Source organism: Orbicella faveolata, unplaced genomic scaffold (genome assembly GCF_042242905.1).
Source record: "Orbicella faveolata isolate gen_17 unplaced genomic scaffold, um_ofav_v1 contig_24, whole genome shotgun sequence".
Taxonomy (NCBI): Eukaryota; Metazoa; Cnidaria; class Anthozoa; order Scleractinia; family Merulinidae; genus Orbicella; species Orbicella faveolata.
Genome location: NW_028301552.1, coordinates 28,273,220 through 28,295,386, shown reverse-complemented (window position 1 = coordinate 28,295,386; position 22,167 = coordinate 28,273,220). Strand labels below are relative to the sequence as shown.

General features: G+C 41.1%; 1 protein-coding gene across 3 annotated transcripts in view; it reads left to right on the top strand.

Annotated features, from left to right (window-relative positions):
* LOC110064694 (mucin-like protein) overlaps positions 1-22,167 on the top strand; it is a 33,826-nt gene that overhangs the window by 5,732 nt on the left and 5,927 nt on the right. For 2 of the 3 annotated variants that reach the window (XM_089291880.1, XM_089291882.1), the window contains 21 exons: positions 324-827; positions 1,344-2,371; positions 2,973-3,058; positions 3,609-3,793; positions 4,159-4,329; positions 5,785-5,924; positions 7,067-7,155; positions 7,236-7,432; positions 7,943-8,113; positions 8,728-8,898; positions 10,084-10,220; positions 11,492-11,863; positions 13,733-13,833; positions 14,808-14,903; positions 15,389-15,900; positions 16,708-16,926; positions 17,761-18,093; positions 18,992-19,246; positions 19,801-19,997; positions 20,351-20,690; positions 21,057-21,179. In XM_089291880.1, coding sequence (XP_089148006.1) covers positions 324-827; positions 1,344-2,371; positions 2,973-3,058; positions 3,609-3,793; positions 4,159-4,329; positions 5,785-5,924; positions 7,067-7,155; positions 7,236-7,432; positions 7,943-8,113; positions 8,728-8,898; positions 10,084-10,220; positions 11,492-11,863; positions 13,733-13,833; positions 14,808-14,903; positions 15,389-15,900; positions 16,708-16,926; positions 17,761-18,093; positions 18,992-19,246; positions 19,801-19,997; positions 20,351-20,690; positions 21,057-21,179 — 5,427 coding nt within the window. The remainder of the gene's footprint in view (positions 1-323; positions 828-1,343; positions 2,372-2,972; positions 3,059-3,608; positions 3,794-4,158; positions 4,330-5,784; positions 5,925-7,066; positions 7,156-7,235; positions 7,433-7,942; positions 8,114-8,727; positions 8,899-10,083; positions 10,221-11,491; positions 11,864-13,732; positions 13,834-14,807; positions 14,904-15,388; positions 15,901-16,707; positions 16,927-17,760; positions 18,094-18,991; positions 19,247-19,800; positions 19,998-20,350; positions 20,691-21,056; positions 21,180-22,167) is intronic. The other variant, XM_089291881.1, reaches the window with a different exon arrangement.

The following is a 22,167-nucleotide window of genomic DNA, read 5'->3' as shown; positions in this document are numbered from 1 at the left end:
CTTTTACAGAAGCAAAATATTCAGTAGGACAAACACAAATTGAACGGCTGCAGCCCGTGTTCAAAGTGGGATTGTTTGACGATAACTGTAAAAATGTAAATCGAGGAAGGAAAATAATGATTAAAATAAAGATTGGAAAATAAAGATATTTCTTTGAAACTTTGGGTACTTGGTAAAGTGAACTATCAATCACAGAAAGCTTTTGAAATTTGGTGCATTAACCTCCCACTCGATAAATCCGCTTTGTCTATTTAAGAATTTAATCATGTAGACCAATTTGATATAAACATGTTAACATTGTGCATGGTAAATTCTCTTCCCAGCAGGCCTGTCTTTCTTTGAACAAGATTGTCTGGATTCACACAATAACTTAAGATCATTGCATGGCGGAGTTGGACCCTTGACCTGGAACAACGGAATTGCCGATGGGGCGCGATCTTGGGCGCAATTTCTTCTACAGAACCAAACTTTAGAAAACGAAGTCAACGTCTTAAACAACCAAAACCTGGGAGAAAATCTTGGCCTTTTGTCCTTCTCACCAGCACAACCAATATGTAGCAATGCATCAGAAACTTCATGCGTGCGCTGCAGTGACATGGTGACCATTTGGTACAACGAGATATCGAACTACGATTTTGATACCGGGACAGCAATAAATTCAAGCCGACCGTGGCTAAATTTTACACAGGTGATTTGGAGAAGTTCCACGGAGCTCGGAGTGGGAGTGGCTTCTGGAGGTGGAAGTCACTATATTGTGGCACGATACAAATCAAGAGGGAATGTGGATGGACGTTTCGACAGAAACGTTCCTCGACCTCTGCCAACAAGTTTGTATACAAACATATTTGTGTCAATCAAGGGATCATCATTTATAACTGATTGAATTTTTGTGTCTGTGTATGTTTGTGTGAAAAACGCGCCGTTTTTTGGATCCCATTTCCTATTTACAATCTAAGTAGATTCTTCTTCAGTTTTATCTCGATGCCATTTTAACGTACGTCAACTTAAATATAATTGTAATGTTATTGTTTTTATTCCTAGGGAGCCGCCAGACTCGAAGGCCAGACTCGATCACCTAATTGTAATTCTAGTCTCGCTTTTCAGTACATGTATCAGTTGTAGCTAGTTTTTCTTTTATTTTGTCATGTACACCTACTCGAATCCGTATGGTGACTCGTTTACAACTTGTAATATGTCTGCTGTCTCTTGAAGGTACACGTGAAAGAGTGTATACAGTTACAAAGCAACGACTACCAGTGTATTTGCAGATCCAGTCTGCACTGCAGAAGAAATTGAAAACGATATTCATCGACATGTTTAATTAGGCTTTATCTTATTTGTAGGCCCGCCGTCCACAGCGAACCCACCAGACACCACAACAGGTCCGCCAGACATCACAACAGGTCCACCAGACGTTACAACCGGCCCATCAGACATCACAACAGGTCCGCTAGACACCACAGTAAGTCTGCTGAACACTACAACAGGTCCGGCAGACATCACAACAGGTCCACCAGACGTTACAACCGGCCCATCAGACATCACAACAGGTCTGCCAGACACCACAGTAAGTCTGCTGAACACTTCAACAGGTCCGGCAGACATCACAACAGGTCCACCAGACGTTACAACCGGCCCATCAGACATCACAACAGGTCCGCCAGACACCACAGTAAGTCTGCTGAACGCTACAACAGGTCCGGCAGACATCACAACAGGTCCACCAGACGTTACAACCGGCCCATCAGACATCACAACAGGTCCGTCAGACACCACAGTAAGTCTGCTGAACACTACAACAGGTCCGGCAGACATCACAACAGGTCCACCAGACGTTACAACCGGCCCATCAGACATCACAACAGGTCCGCCAGACACCACAGTAAGTCTGCTGAACGCTACAACAGGTCCGGCAGACATCACAACAGGTCCACCAGACGTTACAACCGGCCCATCAGACATCACAACAGGTCCGCCAGACACCACAGTAAGTCTGCCGAACACTACAACAGGTCCGCCAGACACCACTACAGGTCCACCGAACACTACAGTAGGTCAACCAGATATCACAACAGGTCAACCAGATATCTCAACAGGCCAACCAGATATCACAACAGGCCAACCAGATATCACAACGGGTCAACCAGATATCACAACAGGTCAACCAGATATCACAACGGGTCAACCAGATATCACAACAGGCCAACCAGTCAACACGACGGGTCAGCCAGATATTACAACAGGTCCGCCAGATACTACTGTAGTTCCACCTACAACGCCACCATTTTGTTTGTCAAATCGACAACCTGCTTCTCAAGAGGAGATTACAAATTCAGTTTCACTGGTCATTCTGAATATTACTATTCCAGAGGTTTGTTTCTTTCAAAAGTCGTAACTTTTATCTCTATTGCATTGTTTAATTAAGAAATTAAAAAGAGTGTTTCATAGTTTATTTGGAATTGCCTCAAACTGATCTTCGCTTAATCCTTTGCCTGATCATCTTCGAGTTTTTCCGGAAAGGGCTTTTAGAAAGTCTACCACATATTTCTATTTACATATTCTTGTGTACCTATGTACATTTGAATTGTTAGCCATAAATTTACAAGAATGACTTAGCAAGGAATGACCTTTGTCAGGTATTTGGTTCCTGATCAGCCCCGTCTGATATATTTTCCAAATAAAAGATTTAGTACATGTACCTCGACCGTACCTCTTGTGGGTTAAAAAAGGTCTGGTATCTTTTGAGGGATGTTTTCAGATCTTTTGTCAAGAACCCAAGGATTTTATTTGAGAATGAAGGCTGTTTAAAGTAAAGATATTTTTAAAATCACAATTCCCAACATATTGTTGCGAAATGCCTAACTTTCTTTCGCAAATAGTTGGTTACGATTGTTAAGTATCATAAGGCATCACAAGCGTAACTGCAACAATTCTTTATCCGATAAATAAGAACCATCGTCTCATTTTTTCAGTGGTGTGCCATAGAGGAAAACTTTACAGAGGCATTTGCCACAAGTACTGCAAAATTCTGCAACACAACAGGATCATGTCCTGTGGAGTAAGTTAGAGCAAACATTTTTTTTATTTGAACTCTCAATTTTCTGTATGCATTTTCACAATGTACATGCTGGACACGAGAGAGCCCGCGTACATTTATAATTACCTGTAAAAGGTGTCAAAACTAAAAGATTCATTTTAATAGATGTTTCACCGGCAGCGTTACTTGTTATCATTATCACAAAGTGCAAAGAAAAGATTCTAGGATACAAATTTGCAGTATTCTTGAATTTAAAGTGACTGGTTACCGTCTACCGCTCTTGTGCTTCGATGCATAGATAATACCACGGTATCAAATGAATTCCCAATCACTAGAGAACAAATTAACAGGTGAACCTGTCTAAGATACCCTCTACTTTTTATTTTAAGTGCTTGTAAATTAAAACTGAACGAGTTCTTTCACCCCCACTTTTTATTATGTCCGAAGGGGTTTCCTCTCCACCTTAAATTTTCAAAATGTTCTCTTAACTAACCTTTAAATATTGCTGTAAATAATAAACAAAATCTGCTGAATAATATAACTAATTGCTTTCATTTTCCTTGGCTTTAAGACCGGATGTGGAGGTCGTGATACTTCCTGAATATCCCAAAGTTAACAGTCCCCTGGAGGTCAGGTTCTTCATCCGTCTACGGACCGCCATGAATACGTCTTTTACCCTCCGTAAACAAGAGCTCAATACGATTTTGGAATCTTTCCTGCGAAACATAAGTGACACGTTTGGTATAGAATTTACAGGTAATATTCATACTGTTGCAAAATACTCCCTAGTTGAATGTGCCCGAATACGTTTTCCTAAACGGGAGTTTTAGACTTTTTTGTAATCAATTCTTGGGATGTGTTTTCTTTACGTATTCTCAGGCTACTAAACGTACAGGGAAACTCTTCAAGCTTAAGTGCCTAATACAACGTTTTCCCAAATACATTCTTGACAACATACTATCTAGAGAGTTCAATTGGAATGCGGGAATCAAAGGAGGGACGCATTTTGGAATCTAGTTGCTTCTGTGTACAATCTAAGGGCATAGAGCTATTCCACTTGAAACATGTTCAAGACACATTCAAAAGCTTTCTTCTCCTTCTATCTTTTTAATTTCTTACAGTCAATGGTAACTTCACTAACTGGGGTCCCTGGGGACCTTGTAGTGCTTCTTGTGCGGGTGGTGTTGAAATGCGATCTCGAAACTGCACCAATCCACCGCCGATTAACAATGGCGCTGACTGCCAAGGACCTCGAAACGAAACCAGGCAATGTAATGTTCAGCCTTGCCCAGGTAAAAGGTTTATTTTTTGATAAATGTGGCATGGAATAAATGGTGTAAAAAGCGTATTTAACTTTGGTCGTTGCATATTATTGCATTTTTGTCCGGCCGCCCACCCATCCGTCCGTCCGTCTGTCTGTTTGTTTGTCCATGCAGTCATTCACTTCAGCTACCTTCCCCAACCACCGACCCACTAAGCCAGCCACCCACCCACGAGAGCAAAAAATACGCTAATTAGAGTCATGGTATAGTGTTATAGTGTTCTCCGTGTCGGCAATGAAATAGCCAACATTTTAAGTTTTAGTTTATGGGGCTGCTTAAAAAGGCAAAAAAAAAAAAAAAAATAAGAAGAACGACAAGAACAACAACAAAAATCATGACCTTGGATTCTTACATGCGCTGGCCTTTGTCGTCAGCTAAATCTCGGTCTTGAAACTTTCTTGAGGAAATGGTTGCTGGAAATCAAGGAGTCTAACAGGTAACATATTTGAACGCTTTTGACGGCTAACTAATGTTTGGCACGGCGAATGCGACCCTTAATGCTACGATTATCTCTTGCGTGAGGCGGGACGAAAGTTTGGTGACCAGGGTTTAACGTTCAACTTGTGTTGTTGTCACGGGCGACTGACTCAGTTCCCAGTGGCAACTTGTCGGCCCTTGACGAATTAGCAGCAAAGCGTGCGAAATTGCAGGCAACGATATTGTTACCATTGGAAACGACGAAAGTTGTCCGTGACAACACAGTAATTTTAAGTCCAAAACTTCTCCACCGAAGCTCCGTCGCACCTTACTCAACTGATAATCGTAGTATTAGCAAATGCTGGATTGAATTACCGAATAATTCGCATGAATTGAATCGTATTTCACTGCTTTATAACAAGAGAACCTCTCGTGAAGAACCCCATTAAGCTTGCTACCACTGTTGTTGCTGTTGTTCGAATACAACATGCGTCGACTCTCGAGTTTTGAGAATTTCATGTCACTCTATATTGCAATTCTTTCCAAGCGTGTACCCCACCTGCAACTTTCCTCACTGGATCCACTGGAATATTTTCTGGACCAAATTTTCCAAACAATTTCCCAGCATTTGTTCCTGGCATTTCACTGGTATTTTGTATTGCTGGCTGAAGAGTTGTTAAGCCAAGTGAGCAATTGTGAATTCAAAACTCAAAGTGACCGTAGTAGTATCAGAAAACAAGTAGTCACCTAATGATAGGAGTGAAACCCACAAAGCTGAAAACCCACAAAGAGTGGATTCGACGAAGGAGTTGGTGCTCCAACTCATTCCTCTTTTATTTCATCCACCACTTCATCTTCCAGTCATTTAGCCACTTAGTCACCACCTCCCTGTCACCATCACCACCACTAAAAATTCGTCTACCCATCCATCCTCAGTCTGTTTGTCCATCCTCCCCTACCCCAATCTATATACGACGAATCATCGCTTAATTTGCGTCTGTTCCACAGTTACAACATCGCCTCCGTCACCGAACGTCACCACGTCAGCAACTCCACCCCCCTGCGTTTTACCAACTCGCAGAACTCCAACACAAGACGAGATCAACAATGCTATCACTATCATCATTGTAAATTTCACTATACCACAGGTGTGTACCGTATTTCTATAAAGATCTGTACAACTTCTACGGTGACTAGCGTAATAGCGTAATCAAGCAGACCTGTCTCTACGTGTACTCAATTTCTCCTTATTCAAGATAGTTCCCGAAAAAGGAGGGGCTGAGGAGGTAAATCCCAGTTATAAATCCCATTTCCTAGCTCAAAATTTTGCCCAAGGCCTATTTCTTGACCCACTTTTTGCTCAAATCCCAGCCACATTCCTATTTTTTGTTTGATTCCCAGTCCTAGTGACCCAAATCCTATTTTTCGCCTCAAAAATAGGCAAAGCCCAATTCCCAAACTGCCCCTTCAGGACCCGCTTCAAGAGGCGAGAGAGAGTTTACACGAGAAATTCAGTACTGTTGACACAGCTCTATAGAGACGCGTCTCATGTCTCTGATTGGTGGTAACTTTTGCGCGACATTTCAAAATCGAACAACAAGCAATCAGGGGCACAACAAGGTCCCCTGGCTCTCGCAAGGGAAAGGAATTGAGGGTGTAAAAGCTTTAAAGATGCTCGTTTAAGTTAAGAAAGAGATTGAGGATTAAAAATATGATAGTTCTTTTATACGCTTTTGGGGGTATGGACGACAAAAGTCGTTTTGCGCGTTCAAGGCAGAATTTACATTTTATGAGAAACGCATAACGCACGTCAAAAGTAAAACAGAACCAGAAATAAACTGGGTCAAATGAGATAAAATATCTCTTTTAGGGCCGCGGACATGTAGATCGAGGTAATGTGTTTGACAGATTGCTTGTCTCTATTTATTCTTTGAAGTACAGTTACAATTTTGTTCAGCAACTCTTTAAGCACGAGTTAATTCTAGCAAATTTGTCTCAAAAGAACCATGCAGTTGCGTATTCATCCAGCCAACCTTTTCCATATTAAAGTTGTTCCGGTGTGAGGATTGTTAAAAAGAGAATTTTGAAAAGTGTGTAAAAACATTATATTTTCTTGTCTCAGTTACCTTTGTTCAGGGCCGTAAGTAAGTCTTATTTCATATTCTGCAGTGTTTCATCTAATTTTTCTTTTTTTTTTATCTAGCCAGATGGATCATGAAATCGTAAAATCAATAATGTATTAGATAAATAGATTTAAATTGTATATTTTTATGATTTATATTTCTTATAGTGGTGCTTGATAGAACCCGAATTTAAACAGCGACTTGCCAATTTTGTCACCGACTTCTGCAATGCTGATATTGGACGCTGTGCCAACAGGTACGATCTACTTAGATCTTCACTTAACTTTATTTTTCCCGTTAAGGGAGCACTGACAGTCCCTTTCTTTCTGTCATCAGATCCTTACCATCTGATCCGGATCTAATCAACATCCTTCCGGGATTTCCCATTCAAAACAGTCCTTTGCAGCTCAAATTTTATGTGCGACTGAAAGCTGGGAGAGATCAGCATGTTACAATAGATTACGACGTGACAGAGTCAATATTTCAAGCTTTCGCTCGAAACTTAAGCGACACGTTTGGCGTAGAATTCACAGGTGCGTGAAACGTCTTTAATTGAACTTGATCTTTGTTGTACTGTCTATGGTTGGTTGTAAAACTAACCTGAAAGCAATTAATCATTATGGCAAGTCATAACCTTACGGCCGCACACAATACAATAAAACAATAGCAATTCCAAGTAGATACACAGCGCCAACTGAAGAAAAAACGCTCGTGACAGTTTGGTTTCGCATCTGATTGGTGGAGAGAGAGTGACTCGAGGTTTTGAACCAGTTAAGAAAAATTAATGCAATTTCAGATTTCTTTGGGTGCTCAAGTGCAAACCACTTTACCTGACTAAGGGCTGCTTTACTTACTATACTAGCGACGGAGCGGCATTCCATCGAACTCTAACTGGAGCAAGAGTCTCAATTGACTACAACTGACAATCATAACCGAAAGGATCAGAATGCTCCAATCATTACGTATCAGAGCCTCTAAATGCCATTTGCATCCTCTGAACACTGTCTATATTTGCGTTTACTCTTTTCCTTTTTTGATAATAGCCGATGGGAACTTCACGAACTGGGGTCCCTGGGGACCTTGCAGTGTTTCTTGTGCGGGTGGTGTTCAAATGCGATCTCGTAACTGCACCAACCCACCGCCGATCAACAATGGCGCTGATTGCCAAGGACCTCGCGACGAAACGCAGCCTTGCAACGCACAGCCTTGCCCAGGTACAGTATCAGTCTATAATGAGGACGTACACAAAGGAAACAACTTTCGAAAGGAGTTTTATTTACCAACGAAAGACCCACACGGAAATTAGACACTGTACATGATTGAGCAAGGGTTGTTAAAGGAGACCATGAACGATACCAACAAACTTGAGAATTATGTACTTATTTGCATTCTTAGCTGCAATGCATTACATTGCATAGTATTACAGTGCAGTGAAGTAGAGTGCATTGCACTGCAGTGCAGTGCATTGTAGCATAGCGTAGTATTGTCGTCGTGTCGTCTCGTGCAGAGTAGGACAATGATGTATAATGTTTTTTTAGCGCAGCGTAATGCCGGGTAATGTGATGCAATGTGGTGTGTTTTGCTATCTAATGTAATGTATTGTAGCCTAGAATGATCTTGCGTGACATAGCGTGGCGCAGTCAGTGTAGAGTATTGTGTGGTAATGTAGAGGACTGCAGTGTGTTGTATGTGATGTCCGAGTGTAGCTTGGGGTGATGTAGTGTGTAGTATAAGGTAGTATGCTGTGTTGTGCTGTGCTGTAGTGCCGAGACTTTGTGTTGTATTGGTTGTTGAAATTTTGGTTTGTTTCTGTCATGTCGGTTTTCAGTTGATGGTAACTATACTCAGTGGACTAATTGGACTCAATGCAGTGCAACGTGCGGTAATGGCATTCAGATGCGTTACCGATCCTGCATCAATCCCCCACCGTCCAACGGTGGCCGTGACTGCGAGGGCCCTAGAAATATGACGCAACCGTGCTTCATACAACCATGTATCCGTAAGTCCATATATCGGCATTAAATTATGCTTAACGTATTCAGGAGTTTCTAATAACACTGTTAAGTTATGATCTGTCTGACATAATTTGTTAGTACTGTAGATGATACGTTTATGGGTTTCTGACCCAATCACATGGTGTAAACGACCCCTTCAAATGTCTACGAGTGATTGTAAACTTGGCTTTGCCTCGTCGACTATTCGCTCATAGAAAACTTGGGCTCGTAGTCTAATTAGACAAAAAATTATGAAACTTACCTTAGTTATAATTGAGAATTTTAAGAGAGTCCAAATTGATTTGGTTGTCCATCTATACTTGACCAGATTTTATTTTGTTCTAAATTGTTGTTAAGGAATACGGCTCGTGTTTTCTAAGTTTCCTTCCTTGTCCTCAAATGCCTGCCGTGTTTTATGAAAGCTTAATAGATGGTTCAGGCTTCTTTATAGACCAGTTTTCACTCAAGTGTCGAAGGTAACAATTCGCATTTGTTTTGGTTGTGTATTATTACGCTTAGCCGATAGGTTAGAAAACATTGTGCAACTTTGTCATCCAATCAGAAGTAAAACTAAAACTAATCGTGATTCGCTCACACACGTTCCTGCGCTTTCCGTCAGCCACATGTATTTGCTCGGAGTTTTGATTGGTTCACTTGATAGTCTCTGTTCTTGTGATTGGCCATAGTCATGACTTTGGTTTTTGGTCTCGCGTCTTCAACTGAAAACTGCTTTATGCTGTACGAAATTGATTTATACGCGCGTACGAAACAATAAAACAAGGGGCCCTTTCCATTTAACTAAAAGAATTCCGAAAATTTCGAAACGGGGAGAAAAGGTACAGAGATTTACAGGGAGAATTTCCAGAAAATCTGAAATTGGTGAATTTCCAAAAAGCCAACATTTAAGCCGAAATTTCTGGAAATTTCGGGAAGAAAATCAAATGGAAAGGAAATTCCCGGTATGAAATTTCCAAAAATTTGGGTGTACCTCGCGAGGTTGTCCTCTTTTCCGAAAATTCCGGAAAATACTGTTCCATTCGTTATTTAAAATTTCCGAAAATTCAAACAAGGATTTTTCATTGAATGAAAATCGCTCGCGCTCTTTATGCCGGTTTAATACTCTGATAAAACATAGGGTTAGCCAATTTGAGTACGCGCAGAATTCAAGCTGTTTCTTTCCTATCTTACAGCTCGGCTTTATCCTTATGGTGCAAAAGTTGGAGATGCACAATTGAGTCGCTCCAACGCGTACATATCTCAGTGTCTACGAATTAATATTCCTGGTCAAGGATTGCCATTCTTTATACGAGAACACAAGACGGTTTTCGTAAGTAACTTGCTTGTTTACTAAACTTAATAGAGTGTTTTCACATAACGTCATGGCAGCTATATTGGTATCCCAAAACAATGAAACGGAGGCCATATTGGTGTACCAAACCACTCCTGTGGGAATTGAGCTCTTTTCTTATGTTAAAACTTTCTTTTATTCCAATAATTTTTTGCTGCTGGCCTCGTGAGTAAAAACCCTCTATACGTTTTCTTTCACGTACATGCTAAAATTCGATAGTATTTATAAAATATTTTAAGCTAGATTACAAATCTCTGAATGTTATGTTATTTTTGTCAGTTAACCTTCAGCATTTTACTGATATCGTTTTATTTTGCTGTATTCTTGAGTAACGAAGCCTATTTTATTCTTCATCACGAGTAACGAAGCCTATTTCTTTTTTTGAATTTAACTGGTCCTTCATTTTTGAAGCATTTTTGAACGTTTTGTAATACTAGCCCAAAGTATATTTTCGGAGACTTTGACCAAAATACTTAAACCAAGATTTTTTTTGTCGATAAGTTTTAACTGTCCGCTTGAGTTCAACCTCGTTCTCAGGGCAAGGACAAGCCCTGAGAGCGTGGTTAGCTGACGTTTTCGAGGTGACAAGGAGTTAGCGCCCGTAACGTCTGAATTTCAAGTTTTCGGCAGCGGTAATTTACCGCAAGTATTCAAGTCACCTGAGTACGGACGCAGTCGAAGGTATTCATAAGAAGTACAGCTTTATTCTTCAAATGGCGGGTTCCACGTTGTCTTTGAAAGCCCTGGCCAAAAAGACTCTCAAGTAGTCGCATGTAGTCGCAAGTTGAAAACTTGGGTAGAGACTTGCGTTGGGTGACCAAAAGGACTCGCAAGTCTACTCTCAAGTACACACAAGCCGCAACAAAACAAAACAAAAAAAAAAAAAAAAACATTTCAAGGCTACGGGTTTAGTCCCGCGCGGCCAATATCCTGTATTTCATTAGCTAATAGGTTGCTATAAAAATGAAGAGACGCCGCTCAACTTGCGTTGACTTTCAGTTGGGTGGCCAAAGGGTTTCATTCGACTTGCGTGCAAATCTGATATCGGCAAAAGTGATTGCAAGTCATGGCAAGTGCACGCTACGCCTGGCCAAACGGAGTCCCAAGTGCACCCAAGTTTTCAACTTGCGTCTAGTCTACTTGCAGGTCCGTTTGTCCAGGGCTTTTATATAAGCTTACCTGTTTTGATTTTGAAGTTTGTTTTCATCATCAAGTCAATCCAATGTTCATGTCCTATGATTGATTCGTAGATTTGTCGGAATGGACTGCTAAGGTTCGTCAGCCCCAACGTTGTCAGATGGCCTGAGCGTTTCCCTGGTTTCAGGCCAGGTTATTTCAGATTTGGACGCATGTACATCCTAGCACCATACTGGTCATACATCAGTCACTCTCCATTTAGACTGCCGGATCACAGAAACGGATCGAAGGTTTATTACCAGGTCTACGCCAAGACCTTCCTAGGCGATGTGACGTCCAACCATGCTAGAGAAGTCTTTGATCGAGCAAACAGTGACGTAAAACGCTATCAAACAAATCCCAGAACTCCAAACTTTAACGCGACCTGGGCGTTGAAAGTGACATGGGTTCGACTATACCCCATTACATACCCCTTCATAAATGCGGTAGGTTTGACAGGTGGGAAGTGACATAAATACAATCATTTCTCGCTTAGGCAGGCACTCTCGGAACCTGCTCCGGGGCGGGGGTACTCCTGGAAAAATCGTGTGGGCGGGGGTGTGCGGTCTCCTTCCACAAACGCTTACCCTATTTAAGACCAAATTCTGTGATTTCCCCTACCCTGTTTGTGACCTGACCAAAAATTTGATATCCTATTGACGACCCGATCGTTAAATCCATACCCCGTTTCAGACCTGTCTTGTAATTAGCTACCTACTTCAGACCGATGTTAAAGGCAATGTGAAGGCTTTTGTTGACGGTCTCAAAATGGCCAAAACCGATACCCTATTTCTGATCAAAACGGCTAAAAAAACCATACCCTTTCGGACCGCACATACCTATATAGCCCATATAAGGGAGTACCTCCACCGGGACCTGCTCTAACTACCTGCCTTCGAGAGGTGTCTGTCTTTAAAAGAAAGTTCAGTCACAGAAAATACAAGTGAAATTTGGCCACGACCAGTAAACCATATTTACCTTTTGCGAGATGTCCGTTTTCTGAATTGGTGTCCGAGAAAAGAGCTCCCATTTAACGAGCTCGGGAATAATAAACTGATAAGCTTTGTAATCCGGTTGATTTTACTTTCTTTTCACATCAATATCAAGTTCTAATTTCACGTGTGTGTTAATTTTGATTTCTAGTTGCATTTTAAATACTGTAGCATCTTTAACATTTTGGACCTCGTCCACACTACGCCGGAGGAATTTAAAAACGCAAAAAAAAAATCAAAAAAAATCACCTGTCATGTTGGATTTGTGTTTGAGGAAAACTCGGCCGGTGAAATCACATGATTATCGTGACGTCATCGTTTTCAGAAGCTCTGTTTTCAAATTTTTTTTCCGTCCGAACAAAAATGGAAAGCCGGCGTTTCGTTTTCAGCTTCTTCCCGTTTGAAGAGCGCCTTTTTAAAAGCTCTGTTTTTGTGACGGATAATTGTGGACGGTAGGCCTAACTGTAGGAATAAAGCTGCGTTGCTGCCTGGGTCTATTCTCACTGCATATAATTATTAGCACATCTCGGAACTTGATTTAATCCCTCAAATTCCACCATGCTTTTATGCCCCAGGGCTGGCATGATACTTTGCGGTCTCGTCGTTTTAATTCTCGGGTTTTGCTCGATTACTGTCATTTTGTCGGCGTTCCGGCGAGGAAGCTGTTGTCGCCTCAGCCTCCTCCCCTGGTGCCGGTTGTAGGTGCTACCCTCATTTCTCGCTGCATACGCCTAATTGCAATAACGTTGTCATAGAAAAAAGCAAAAAGCCAAATAGAAATTAACTGGGGAAATTTAAATTTCCATTGTTCTTAGATACTGTACATGAATGAAAAATACATTTTTCATTCATGTCATTCATGTACATTATATTTTCATTCATGTACAGTATCTGAAAACAATGGAAATTTACATTTGGCTAATTAATTCCTATTTGGCTTTTTGCTTGTTGCTTTTTTTCTATGACAACGTTATTGCAATTAGGTGTACCTTAGCTGCCATAGTAGTCGCAGATTTTTCCCATAACTTAGTTTACCGCGATGTGATAATAGGTATGCAGTGAGAATAAATTACTGCGTTGTATAATGTGTAACTTTCAGCTTGGTTTAAACTTTCTTGACTTCCCTCAGTGCAAGCAAGTTTCTTGCATTACTCTTGTTATGTTTTAAGTCATTTAAAAATTTATTTTATAGAATATAGAGTAGCTATACCTAACGTGATAAGCTAATTATCAATTTGAAGTTGATGGAGGCAGTGAGTTTGTGAAGCATTTAAAAGTGTCATCCCTTCGTCAGAGTAGAAACTGAAAAACTTGTCTCTTCAGGTCAACACGTTCCAGATTGTCCTGGTAACCGACGGTCAACATTCTTTCGCGTTGTTCAATTATCCTGAAAATGGAATTGAGTGGGCTGCATCAACAGGGCAGTAAGTATGAATAAGACATCTTTAGGAAAGTAAATGGTTAGGAAAAATTTGGCGTGGTAGCTACAATAGGCCATTTTACTATTGTGTGCGCAATTGCCTGGCCTATGAATGCAAGCGAGGCTGGAGGTGTCCTTGCCTTGAGACAAACTTCTCTGCTTTACTCATTTAATGCAAACTAGTTAGCATTAGAACAGCTTGATTTACAAAACAAAAGCAGTGAGGTCTGTATCATTCAAAACAAGGTCACCTCCAGCCTCGCTGCCATTGAAAGGCCAGGCCACTGAGCAAACAACTGCAGAATGGTCTATTCTCAGTACGCAAAAGAAACCACGATGGGATTAATTAAGCATACCAGTTTCCAGACTAATTACAATATCTTAATCTTAGCCCATAGTTTAAAGCAGGTGGGCCACTTAACTGCATAGGAACTGCACTGCTTGCTTAAATGTTATATTCAAGTATAAAGTAAATCAACTTTTGTATAGAAACAAGTTCTCTTGAATCCTGGCTCGCAACATGTGCTTGCTTTCTGTCTACGAGAACTACTGTACATCTTGAGAGTTTAAATGTTGATATGTCTATACTCATTAAAATCAAATCTCTCTCTCTTTTTTCACATTTTTATTTCCATTCAACGGCTTACATCAATTTGTAAAAAAAATAGGCTAAATATTAATAAATGGCTACTAAGTTTACATCAGTAGCTTATGTTATACTACAAGTGACAAAAAAGAAAACTACGCAATAAAAACGACAACAAGAACAAACGACACAGACAAAAAATAAATGAATGAATAACTTCGTGATTGCAAAGAGCGAATCAATCTAAATTATTTCTTTGGTTACTTACGTGTTTAATCTATCTACATATTGATTTGATTTCTGGCCAGGGCTAAATACCCATTTTTTTTCAAAATAATCCTTTCTATTTATTTTACGTTCAGTTTCATATCTCTTGGTATTTTTCTCTCCAGGAATTTCCGCTTGCTCTCACAGAGAAGCCGTGGGCTTCCTGTTATCGGATATAACGCAGGAGACCCAGCACAACTGCGTTTCACTAATGTACCCGGGTAAGAAACATTTCTGGTTTCAAGCGGTGTCTAAGTGTCACCTTTGAGTGTCAGCGGTGTCTAAGTGTCACCTTTGGAGCTAAGATGGCACCTTAAGAAGTTAGCTGATGGTTGAGAAAAATCAATAGCTGTCATATTTTGGCTGAACTTGCTTTAACTAATAACTAAAAATATGATGGAAATTGTTATCCGGCGGTAATTGCGAATAATTGAACAATCCTAATTCAAACCCCCTTGTTATTGGCGGTGGGGGGTCCTCCGCGTGCTTGCTCTTTTTCTCCTCCTTAAAATTCCATTCGATCAAGATAAAGAAGACCTGTATGAAAGCTAGATATGCTTTATTTGTATCTAAATGAAACATTTTATTTATACTGTTATTTGTCATGGAAGTTGTGCAATGTAATTTTCCACATGAAGGAAAATATATTGTGCGGTCATTTTTTTTTTTGGAAATGCTAGCTAGTGGGTTTTCTTTTTAACTTCAGCGCGGGCACTGTTGAAGCCGACACCATAGACCAGCGCATTGGAAACACGAACAGTCGCGGTGTGTGGTTTTTCCGTCTCGACAATAGCTCTGTTTTGGACTTGCCTGCCAAGAAGTGTTACACGTGGATCCGTCAGCAGGGATCCTTATCAGCTCCAGAGATAAGACCCTGCCCCTGCACCTTTAACCAAGCTGTTGCAGATAAACAATTTTATGTGGATTATGGCCAAAAAATTGCTTGGCGGAGTAGCCAAACGATATGCGCATACTCGCTGCCTTCTCTAGTGAGCCGCTGGGCACAACAGTGCTGCTACACAGAAGTACCGGGAGCTGGAAGAGTTCTGACCCTCGGGCAACCGGAAGCGGGGAGCACGTTTTTGATTGGGGTACCCGGCCTTCCATTGATAAGTGATGTGGAGGCACACCATTACTGTTGTAATTCGTCTTTGTGTGGACTTTACTATCAGCGGCGACCATCGGATGACTGTTCTGAATACAACAGCAGAAGAAGTGGTAAAGATGACTTCTCAGGCTGAATAACGCTATCCACTGGATAAATCACTATCCAGCCCAATATCGTAGTTTGTTTAGTTAACACTTATCCACTTTATAGCGATTTATCCGATAGATGGCGTTATCCAGCCTAAGAACAACTGAGTCCTGACCTTTAAATGCTTAATCCTAGGAGCCGATACTTTACCTTAAGTTAACATAATGTAAGTTGGGTGCGGAGCCTTTACGACCGTTTGGAGCCTGGAACGAGCTATAAAGAGCTGCCTTGATACGGGGCGCGTGCAAAGGCACAGAAAAAGTTATAAAGGAAACTATTTCCTGTGCCTCATTGAGCCTAAAACCTTCGGTATTTTGCTTCGAAAGATCGAAAGCTTTACAAACTGAGACGAAAAAGACTGCGACTTTACGAAGAATTTAAGAAAAAGCTAAATGATGCAGCTTCACTTGGCAACATTTTCGTATACAACCATTCATCGAGATCTCTCTACAAAGAAAACAATAGCCTTAACAAGTGTATCTTATCGAATAACAGATAGTGTTCAGCTATTTTAATTTTTGGCGTTTTGAACTTCTCTTTACAAATTGCTGTTTATTGCTTCAAAATGGGACATACTTTCAGACCCTTAGTCCATCTTTGAATTCGTCGCTCAGGACAAACAAAAGCAGATAACTTATTTTGCCGCATTTGTCTTAAGCTTGCCGGATACTTAGCAGAAAAACGCAGAAAGGTTACGTAATATATTAGTTGCTGTTAATTTAATAACAGAGAAGTTAAAGAGATCTCATCTTTTGATTTCTTTTTTTCAGCTTTAATATGGGGAGATCCTCATTTCATAACTCTCGATAACAAATCGTTTACATTCAACGGGCTTGGTGAGTACACAATGGTTGCTATTGACGACGGAACGTTTGAGCTGCAGGCGCGTACTAAGAGGACCAGCGGTAGAGGCTTGGGGACAGTGTTTTCAGCAGCTGCAGCCAAAGAGATGAACACGCCTGCACTGGAGGGACGAATAAACAGTAAAGGTGATCCTGCTCTTGCTGTTGTTTATGAACAATTAGACCCGTGGCCCTTGGGAGCGAAGGGTCTAATTGTTTTAGTATCACCCAGTTAGTCGGACAGAAAAAGCAATAATAAAGTTAGCAAACGCAAGTTGAAGAAATATTTATTTGGGAATAAAACGAAAGAAAGCGTCCCGCTCGATTGCGCCAATTTCGGTACTCGAGGACTACCACTAATAGTGCTCTAGTAGCGTAGCCAATCAAAATGCAGAATTTGCATTAGTCCACTAGTTGGGTGATACTAATATGTCATTATGTCACACCGGAAACATAGCAACATAATGTTCTTTTTATTTCATTGTTTTTATGTCGTTATCTCGCAAGTGTGAATTGGGCCTAAGAGAAAAGAAATCGGCATTAACGAGTGGGGGGAGGGGGGGGGGGGGGGACGTAAATTGCTAGGTTACAGTTGAAGTAATAGTATGCTATATAGTAAGGCCTCTCGAACCCAATCGAAGAAGGTTTTAAACAAGTTTCCCTACCATGAAGCGACTTGGATTATTGTTACTCCCCCCTGCATGTTAGGCCATTGTAGGGTACTCTCCAGTGTCCTGTCAGGTTGTTCCAATAAGTCGCTTGTACCCATTTATACTCCTGGCTAAAGAGGCACTGTTTGAGTAAGGTGACCTGCACAAGAACACTAAACGTGACTCACACCAGAGCTTGAACCCTGACTGCTCGATCCGGAGTGATGTGCACTAACCATTGGCCCGCCGCGCCTTCCACACTTGAATTGAAACAGTTTCAAGACCTGTAATTTTTTTGCACTGAAGTTCTTTTTATCTTCGTTTTTGACAGATGAGCTGGAGATTCTCATTGCGGGAGTCAAACAAGACATTTCCAACCTTACATCGACAGGAACGTTGGTTCCAGGGGCCTATATTATACTCATTAGAGAGATCCATGATTCAATTTTGGCCCTCTTCCCATCCGGGATCTCTGTTACGTTTGCCAGTGTCTCCCAAACTCTAGCTATTGCCTTTGACGGGCCAAACGTGTTTAAGAATCGTACCAGGGGCCTGCTGGGGACTTGGAATGATGATCCTACCGATGACTTCACGACTCCTGACGGAACAGTGCTTCCGGCTGACGCCTCACCGCAACAAATTCATTATGACTTTGGATTAAAATGTAAGCGTCTTTACTTCTTACGTCACTAACAAGCAGTGTGACAAGCTATCTTTAAATTATGGAAAATAAACTTGTTCTGATAAACTTACAGAGAGGATTAATTAATTAATAGCGACTGTGTCATTTTGCAACTGTGGCGAAATGAGAGAGAGGGGAAATTTCGTTTTGAAAAATTATTTTAACTGACGTCAGTGCGTTGATGACTAGACGGCGAGGGTTGCCACAAAGCCCGCAAAGGTACTGGTCTGTAGAAGATACAACTTTTTAATGCATTGCTTGAAAAGGATTGCGACTCGCTTCTTTACACGCTTGGCGAGACAAAAAAAAAAAAATGATTAATGGTAATCCTAGTCTGATGATGGTATAGTTCGTACCAAAATATAACTTCTAGTTTTGCCAATTGCTGTCTGAATTTCGACACAATGAACATTCTCGGATCATTATTCATTGTCTATATTATTATATGCACTGAAGCTATCACTTGGTACTGGGTTTTGCCAAGATAACCATGCCTCCTTTTTCTGATCAAGGCACTTTTAAATTAACAAATAAAGAAACCTAAGCCGTGTATTACACTGTGATAAAACACGACGGGCATTTCAAAACACGAGGGAAATGTAGAAACACGAGCCGCAGGCGAGTGTTTTCTACATTTCTCGTGTGTTCTTTCAATGTCCGGAGTGTTTTATCACAGTGTAATACACGGCTAGGCTTCTTCATTTGCTTTCTGATATAGAGGTAATGTGGCGAAAAACAACAAAACACGCTTTTTCCATGTTTTCTACTCTGATAAAACACGAGTTTTTGACGAATCAGAGCTCGCGCAGGGTCTTATCTATATTATAACAAGTGATTTTTTACACAATTATACCGATTTTGTTTTCATTTCTTATTCCAGGGCAAATAGACGCTTCTCAATCGCTGTTCACTTACCAAGCTCAAGAAAGTCCCCTAACGTTCATGGATCTCGACTACGTACCAATGTTCATAGACAACATTACATGGACTAATGACTCGTTCAGACAACAGGCAGAGAGCGTCTGTGGAAATAATACCAACTGTTTGTTTGATGTGGCTGTGACAATTGACCCGTCGTTTGGAGTGGCCACAAAAAAACTGGAGGAAGATAATCATCAAATGAACAACAAGCTAGGTAAGATATCCAACGATAAATACGTTGTGAAAGCAAACTAAAGGTGCACTTGCGAAGAAATGACTACGCTCACGGGGAGGTGCGTGTGTGTGTGTGTGTGTGTGTGTGTGTGTGTGTGTGGGGGGGGGGGGGGTTACTCCTTGTGAAAAGGTCGGCGATGCTCGTCGTCTCGTTTAGGGGTATAAATCACGGTTTTTGATCTCACTTAGGGTTTTAAGGTCAAAACGCCGTTATTTTTTAGCCCTCAAGGTATCTTTTAGGGTTGTTTGCACTACAAGAAATAATAAAAAAATGCTGCCATACCCGTCTTAAAGTGGTATCTTTTAGCGATCAAATATTAAGTTAAAACCTACCTTAGCGGTGTAATCCAAATTACCCAACGGCTATCCCCGACATTTTAGCATGGTTTTCCCCATTCCTTGGGATATTAAAGTGGCTCCCTATAGTTCTACGACCCCACGAGAACTGAGAACGCAACCTTTAGTAATCTGCGAAAACATCTGGAGACGTCGGCTTAATTTCTCTAACAATCTACTCTTTTCATCTTTTCAAAGCAACTTTCCCGCCTCACATTTACGGACCACAAGTCATCAACACTACTATAAATGAAACAGTTGAAGTGATCATCACAGCCAGTCACAACTCCAGCAGCTCGTTTGTTTTCTCCGTCAAGTACTTTCCAGATATAGAAATCGTCACCAATACCTCACAGAATCTGGTTATTCGATGGCGGCCGATGTCCATACAGAAGGTTGGTGTTGAATTCCCCTAGAATGATATTTGTACTTTGACGATGTTTTTGACCACCGTTTTTATCGATAGATTAAAATTTCTCTGTGACTATGTTTCTGACTGCTATTCTGCCTATCCATGCGGTTGGATTTTGTTATATTTCGGATGTTGGTTTTTGTTTCTAATGTGTATGCTAACCAGTGAACACTCTTTTTTAGGGGGAGGGGATGAGGAAAGCCTTTCCCCAAGAGAGCTTGTCCGCAAGCTGTGTGAATATTTTTCAACAACACAAATGCCAACTTGTTGTCAACGAAATAAAAAGGCCTGATTCTTTTGATGCCTCATTTCGTAAAACTTTTCTCTGATTGACAGGTTGAACCTGTGCTTATCGTCACGGGCAGCAACGGTTCAGCCTCAGAGCTCCGGCCCCTGGTTCGACTGTGTCCATGTCAAAATAATGGCAGCTGCGTCGACGATGAAGACGTTCAGCGACAGCTGGACAGTGGCGCCAGATTTATTGTATTATCGTGTGAATGTCCTGCGGAACTCACGGGACAGTTCTGTGAAAGTAACTTTGACGCTTGTGTAGAAAACAATGATCCTTGTTTCCCAGGCGTAGAGTGTGTTAATGTTCCACCTGATGTCAATCAAACCGGATACGCCTGCGGTCCGTGCCCTAGTGGTTACCATGGAGATGGTGCTACGTGTATTGGTAAGACTGATAAGCTCCCGATCGCTCAAAATCGAGTTATGTAATGCAGTTCAGGAAATCTGTGCAATTTTTTCAGTAACCTCCTTTGCACCCTGTTCGGTCGGTTGCGTAACGCTAAGTGTCTGTTGGACGTGTTTTTTATCTACAAAAAAGCACTGTATGTCTTAAACTTTTCTGCAGTGATAACTTTTTAATTTCAATGTCACTACGTGGTTACGTCTATTAATGAAATAAATAAATCATATACACGGACACATCGACATTGATGTAGTACTCAATTTTGTGCACTTTCTAAGCTCCTGAAACTGAAAAAGTAAATCTTACCCTCAATTAATTGAAATATATATTTTTTTCATTGCTCATTAGATATTGATGAATGTACTGATCACGTGTCCCGATGTAGCCAGTCATGTATCAATACGCCTGGCTCGTATGTGTGTGACTGTAATCCGGGATATAAAATCGAGAATGATGGCGTCACCTGCATTGGTAAGGTTTCCTAGCTACGAACAAAATACTTTCAGAACCTGTAAACTTGCCATATTTAAGGCCTAGAGATGATTGCCTGTGAAGAGGCCACGTTCGATGTATCAGTATTCTAACATGGCTCCGAGGCTTTCGGGTCAAAATTGTAAATTTTCAAAGCTCCTTTTGTTTCCCAATTCCCTAAAAGAGATTTGGATAGAACGAAAATAACACCAAATGTGGAAGTTTGTCCTGAAAGCCTCGGAGCCATGTTGGAATATTGATATATCGAACGTCGTCTATTACTAGCTTAAAAATTAGGGTGCCTTCCTTTGGGGTGATCTGGATCGGGATCAATGATTTAAGATCACTCGGATCATGGTTCATCAAAGGAACCAATGAATCCACTCTTGTCACGGGTTCATCGGTTCCATTGGTGCACCATGATCCGAGTGATCTTGGATCACTGATCCTGATCCAGATCACCTCAAAGGAACGCACCCTTAGTTCGTCTAGTATGCTCGTTCTGGTGATGGTGATCCTTAGAAGGTCGGCTATTGTTATCATGGACTGGCAGTCTACACATTAAATAGAGGAAATTGAGCAGGTGTTATCATAAAAGGCAAGGAAAAAATTACTTTCTGTCAGTCTATTGGTGTCTAATCTTTGACCCTTGAAACTGATTGGTCAATTTCGTCGTGATGGCACTGGCCTTAAGACTCGTGTAAAGCTCGTAACATCTTCGCTTATTCCTATCCTATCCTATATCTCTTTATGCAATAAGGCACATAAGGCTTTGACATTCTCTTTCCAACCACTACGGTTTGCTGCGAGGTTTCTGACATTCGCCCATGACTGCCACCCAGCTGTTTTCCTTTCATCTTCAACCATTCTCCTCCATGTTGTTTTGGGTCGACTAGGCCTTCTTTTCCCTTCTGGCCTCCATTCCAGAGCTGTGACGCAATGCTCCTCTTTGTCTTTCCTCATTATATGTCCAATCCAATTCCATCTT